Consider the following 6,232-nt stretch of genomic DNA (forward strand, 5'->3'; position numbering starts at 1 on the left):
GGCGGGGGAAGTCGCCGTTGCGAGAGCCCTGAAAAGGCACTGGAACCTGCGCTCCTCCACCGCTGGCCTCGCAAGCCACGCCGGTTGAGCTAGCACACCGCGCTCCACCCGCTCCGGACTCGGCCAGCCCGGCGACGGCGACGGGTGGTCACCCAGAGTCCCCGCTTCTTCCTGTTGGAGGCCGCTCCTCGTTGCGGCCCCAACGACAACGGAAACCCGACGAGAAAAGGTCGGGTCTCCAGTGCAGGGAGAGATTTAAAAAGTTTCCCACCCCCACCCCCCCACACACACACCCCAACAAAAAAAAAAAAAAACTACATTAAAACACAGACAGAAAATAATAAAACGCGGACAGACTGCAGAGGCCGCTGCTGACCAGAGTCGCGCCGCCCACCAAGCCATCTGTGGTATTGTCCGAGAAACCTGTGAGGCGATCATCAAATTTTATGCAGCTGAAGTGATGGAATGCCCCAGTACACCAGATGCGTGGAAGAGAGTGGCGCTGGGGTTTGAAAACAGGTGGAACTTTGCTCACACATGTGGGGCTTTGGATGGCAAACATGTGGCAATTTGTTGTCCACCCAGAGGTGGCTCAAATTATTTCAATTACAAGAAATTCCACTCAATTGTACTCTTGGCGGTGGTTGATCATAACTACAACTTCCTGTATGTGGATGTGGGCACAGCTGGAAGTGTTGGTGATGGCCGGATTTGGAAAGAAACCTGGCTTGGAAAGAAAATGGAAGGTGGAACAGCAGGCATGCCTGATCCAGAACCTCTGCCAGGAGAAGACAGCCCGGACATCCCATATGCAAAGGTTGCTGACGAAGCCTTTGCACTACGGCCCTGGATTATGAAGCCATATCCACAGAGGAATCTAACTAGGGAACAGAGGATCTTCAATTACAGGCTGTCAAGGGCTAGGAGGGTTGTAGAAAATTATTTTGGCATCTTGGCAAACAGATTTAGATGCTTGCTCAAGACAATGGAGCAGAAGCCCAAGAATGTGGAGACTATAGTATATGCAGCATGTGTTCTGCACAACCTGATCCGAATGAGAGGTGCAGCTGCAGGATCAGCAACAGCCATCCAGGACGGTGACCTAGTGGACGGTGACACAGGGGGAATAACACTAGGTACATGGAGAAGTGGTGCAACCGAGGCGGAAATGGTCCCACTGCAGCGTTTCAAAGGTAACTCGGGCACATACAGTGGGAAAGAGCAGAGAGGCCATCTCTGCGCTTACTTCAATTCCCAATTGGGGAGTGTGCCGTGGCAGGACAGCTCTATTGATGGGTAGCCGACCACAGGAACACTACTGCATGTTAGCAGACATGCATAGAAAATAAGCTGTCTCCCTGCTCTAAGGAGCCCACAGGCAGTGTTATCTGTGGCATCTCCTGTTGCCTCTCCACCTGTCTCTCTTGCTGCGTCTCCTCCTCATTCTCCTGCATGGCAAAAACCTTTCTGACACGCTTTACCCGCTTTCTTTGAGCTTTTCTGGGAGCCATCTCTGCAAGTGTTCCAGTGAAAAAGATTCTCCAACAATGACAATGAGGTGGGACGTCCTCGATGGACACATGTTCCATTGGCGATATTGAGACCACCTTTTTTACTCACTTTCTGTCCCCTCTGTCCAGCTTCCGGGTTCACCGTTCGCAGGAGTTTCCACGGTAAACGCAAGAGTTATTACGGATATCGCACTGGCCATATATGATGTTTCAATGTTCAACCACAGGTGTACAAGTCACTCTTGGAGAAATTCAAGCTTGCTTGAATTTGCTCCCGAGTCAACAAGTTACACGAGTACCTGCCTTTAGCGCCACGGTGGTCCACGGTGGTCCACAAATGCCGTACGGTTATCGCACGAGGTTCCCACGATGTTCAACTCTGGTTACCTCTTGCGTCAAGTCGCCCCGTGAGAAAGCCCCATTAGTCTCCAGATCAGTGCGGGCCGAGACCAGGGGTAGCTTTGAGGAGCAGGGTGAAAGATGACATCAAACGGGTCATGGCAGCTATCGAAAAAGTTCGGAAGTGGTAAGGGGGGAAAAAATAAATCCGAAGGATTTCCTGAAAATCTGAAGGATTTTTTCTGAAGGGAAAAAAACCCGATGGTTACCAAAAGAAGGGGGGGGTTTGAGTTCCTCTTTCCCCTGACTCAGTCTGAAGACAGGTCTCGACCCAAAATGTAATCTCCTTGTGTCCAGAAATGCCGCCGACCCGCTGCATTTTGTGTCTATCCTTTAATCTCTCAGCTTTGCTTTGAAGTAATGTACTCTCGGCTCGGGTAGATCTACTCCGGGTAGAGAGGGGTGAGAGAGGGAGTGGAGGGGGAAGAAAGGGGTAGACGGGGAGGGGGTGTGAATGGAGAAGCGGGGAGGTGGGTTGTTCCCTCACGGTCCCAGGGCAGCGCTCCCGCCCCTCCAGTCACCATGCTTCACGCATTCAGCTCCACCCCTCTCTCTCCCCGGGGAGACGCAGTGAACAATACAGGGATCACCGGGCCGGGGATTGGAGCAACGTTTACAAACCTCGGCCTCGGCTCACACCCACCCGCCCGGACCCCGGCATCCGCTCCTGCCGCCGGCCCTCTCCCTCCCTTCTCTCTTTCCCTTGCCTCCCTCCCTTCCTCTCTCTCTTTTTCCTTCTCTCCTTCCGTACCTCCCTTCTTTCTCTCCTTCCTCTCTCTCTTTTCCCTTCTCCCCTTCCTTCCCTCCCCTTCCTTCCCTCCTTCCGTCCCTCCCTTCTTTCCCTACTTCTTTCTCTACTTCCCTCACTCCCTTCTCTCCCTCCTCCCTTCTCTCCCTCCCTCCCTTCCTTCTCTCTCCCTCCCTCCCTTCTCTCCTTCTCTCGCACACACACACACATAACGCACAGCCAACTAGCACACACATCACGCACAGACAACTAACACACACACAACCAAGACACACACACAGACAACTAAGTTTAGATAGGGTAGAAGCCCAAAGGGTAGGATGCGGCTGAAGCCCAAAATTTAGTGCCTGGACTGTATTTTCTCCAACAGTTATTGGTTTTCCAGGATCTAGTTGTTTTTTTTCATGTCACAGTCACTAAAACAAGTGGTATTGTAATTATGTACTTTTCAGAGGTGATCTACACATTTTGTTTGTTACTTGTAGGCTTACATGTATGCAATTTTATATTAAAATGTAGCTTAGATGTATTTGGTCCATTATCTTGCAGGCGCTTTTTAAGCACACATTTTGATTACTTTACTTGTACCATAGAGATATGAAGTCTATAATAGATTTTATTTGTATTTCTATGATTCTACAGACCTTGGCTGGGAACTTGGGGCTCACCAAAATTGTTGGCTCTATGACTCTATGACTATGACTGAACAGTGTAATCATTTTCAATTTTTTTTAGCACTTCTTTAAATGAAGCAATTGAAGAACCTAAGTCCAAAGATTTTTGTAACTTAGACGTTTGCTTCCCTTTCATAAATAATTTTAATGTAATTCATTGACTTATGAATCAATTATTTAAGTGTGTTTAATTGATCATTTCCTTAGAGATGCCAGGGAAAGTATGCTTTTAAAGGCGAGATATTTAACAGCATTAATGTACAACTCTATCTCCCCCTGAAGCCCAAAAACCAATCAAATCTGCTTAACCTTACCCGCTGCCTCGAGGATATAAAGTGCTGGATGGCCCAGAACTTCCTCCAACTAAATGAGAGTAAGTCTGAGGTCATCCTTCTCAGCCCCTCGGACTCAATCAAAATGATAGCAGGCAGCCTTGGAAGCCTAACCCCATTACTCAAATCTCACGTCAAACTTCACGTATAACCTTGGCGTGATATTTGACTCAGCACTGAAATTTGACAAACAAGTCAATGCCGTGGTAAAAGCTAGCTTCTTTCAGCTTCGGACGATAGCTAAAATAAAACAATTCCTCCACTTTGATGACCTCGAAAAGATCATCCACACATTTATCTCGTCCCGCCTAGATTACTGCAACTCCCTTTACACTGGCATCAGCCAATCTTTCCTGTCCCACCTGCAACTGGTCCAAAACGCCGCAGCGAGACTCCTGACGGGCACCTGAAAAAGGGACCACATCACCCCGATCCTGGCCTATCTCCACTGGCTCCCTGTGCGGTTCCGTATACATTTCAAGACCCTCCTCTATGTCTATAAAGCCCTCAATGGGCTTGCCCCCTCCTACATTTAAAAGTCTTCTCACCCACCACTCCACCCCCAGGTCCCTCAGATCGGCCGACTTGGGGCTGCTGAATATCCCACGGTCTAGGCATAAGCTTAGGGGCGACCGCGCCTTTGCAGTTGCAGCTCCTAGACTGTGGAACAGCATCCCCCTTCCCATCAGAACTGCCCCCTCCATCGACTCCTTTAAGTCAAGATTAAAATCTTATCTATACTCCCAAGCCTTTCCTGACATCCACTGAGCGAGGGCTATATGTATATATGTATGTAGTTTGTTTGTTTATACTATTCTTATAACAAATGTAAAGCACTTTGGCCAACGAGAGTTGTTTTTTAAATGTGCTATATGTGACTTGACTTGACTTGACTACAAAGGGATCTTGAGGTCCAAATCCATAGCTCCCTGAAAGTGGTAACTAACGTAGGTAAAGGCATAAGGTATGCTTGACTTCATCGGAGAGGGCATTGAGTCCAGAAAGTTATGTTGCAGCTCCACAGGACTTTATTTCTATCGGATGGTGGAGTGGTTGCATGTGGAATATTGCATGCAATTCTGGTCGCCCCATTGCAGGATGGATGTGAAGGCTTTGACAGGGTGCTGGAGAGGTTTACCCAGAAAGTTGCATGGATTAAAGGGTATTAGCAGGAAGGAGTAGTTGGCCAAACTTGGATTATTTTCTCTGGAGCGTGGGAGGCTGAGGGGAGACCTGATAGAAGCATGTAAAATTATGAGGCAAAACAGGGGAGACAGGGGTGGAACATAGGGGAGGAACATTTTCCCTGGGTGGAAATGTCAAAGATTAGAGGGCATAGCTTTCAAGCGAGAGATGCAAAGTTTAAAAGAGATGTGTGTTGCAAGCTTTTTACACAGAGAGTGGTGGGTGCCTGGAGCATGCCACCAGGGTAGGTGGTGGAGGCAATTATGATAGTGGCATTTGAGGATTTTAGATAGGCAAAAAAGCCACACAGTGCAGGAGTAACTCGGCGGCTCAGGCAACATCTCTGGAGAACATAGATAGGTGACATTTCGGGTCGGGACCCTCCTTCAGACAAGGATATGCAGGGAGTGGATATCTATCATATGCTGGCAGAGGAGATTAGTTTCATCTAGTTCCACGTTTCCATGTTGGTCCGCACAGACTCAGTGGGCTGATGGGCCTGTTTCCAAAATGTATCTCTAAACTAAACTAAAAGGGTTTCCTTTGGGTGCTCCAGATTTCTCCCACATCCCAAAGACGTGTGGGTTTGTAGGTTAATAGGCCTCTGTAAATTGCCCCGAGTGTATGGATGTTAGAGTGAGATAACATAGAACTAGTGTGAATGGATAATTGATGGTCAGCATCAATTCGACGGGCCAATTCGATGGGCCGAAGGGTCTGTTTCTCTGCTGTGCTCTCAAAACGAAACTATACAACTGGTCACCAGCTCTCAATCACAGAAACAACCACAACCACCACTCTGATGTCTATTACTAAGTCCGCTTTGGATCCAATTTGCTTTGGATCCCATGATCTCCATGTGAACTACATGGAGTTCACATATACCCTCATATACTATGTGGGGAGGCACAATGGCACAGTGCTGCCTTACAGCACCAGAGACCCAGGTTCTATCCTGATTATGGATACTGTCTGTATGGCGCTTGCGGTTCACCCTGCAACCTTATGGGTTTTCTCTGGGCGCTCTGGCTTCCACCTACTTTCCAAACATATGAAGGTTTGTAGGTTAATTGGCTTATGGGACCTAGTGTGTAGAATGAGAAACTGGGATAGCTTGGAGCTAGTGTACGGGTGATCGTTGGTCCGCACAGACTCAATGGGCTGAAGGGCCTGTTTTCAAGCTGTATCTCTAAACTAAACTAAATGTGGGGAGCTGTATTACTGTGAAGGTCACCAACATTGATAAAGTAGATAAGTGGGAAATTCTGCCCTCCAGCAGACACGTGCACACTCGTACACATGCACACACTCACACACACACACTCTGTTTATATGACATATCCGTAATGGTTGTTGATGGACTATTCAATGAGGGAATATTCA

At 48.1% G+C, this 6,232-nt stretch overlaps 1 protein-coding gene across 1 annotated transcript; it reads left to right on the forward strand.

Annotated features, from left to right (window-relative positions):
* Positions 1 to 408: 408 nt before the first annotated feature.
* Positions 409 to 1,733, forward strand: LOC129698289 (putative nuclease HARBI1). Its single transcript, XM_055637393.1, has one exon. It carries the CDS (start codon positions 461 to 463, stop codon positions 1,298 to 1,300), a length of 840 nt encoding a protein of 279 aa, XP_055493368.1. The 5' UTR covers positions 409 to 460; the 3' UTR covers positions 1,301 to 1,733.
* The last annotated feature ends 4,499 nt before the right edge of the window (positions 1,734 to 6,232 follow it).

This window comes from Leucoraja erinacea, chromosome 1 (assembly GCF_028641065.1).
Source record: "Leucoraja erinacea ecotype New England chromosome 1, Leri_hhj_1, whole genome shotgun sequence".
NCBI classification, from domain to species: domain Eukaryota; kingdom Metazoa; phylum Chordata; class Chondrichthyes; order Rajiformes; family Rajidae; genus Leucoraja; species Leucoraja erinaceus.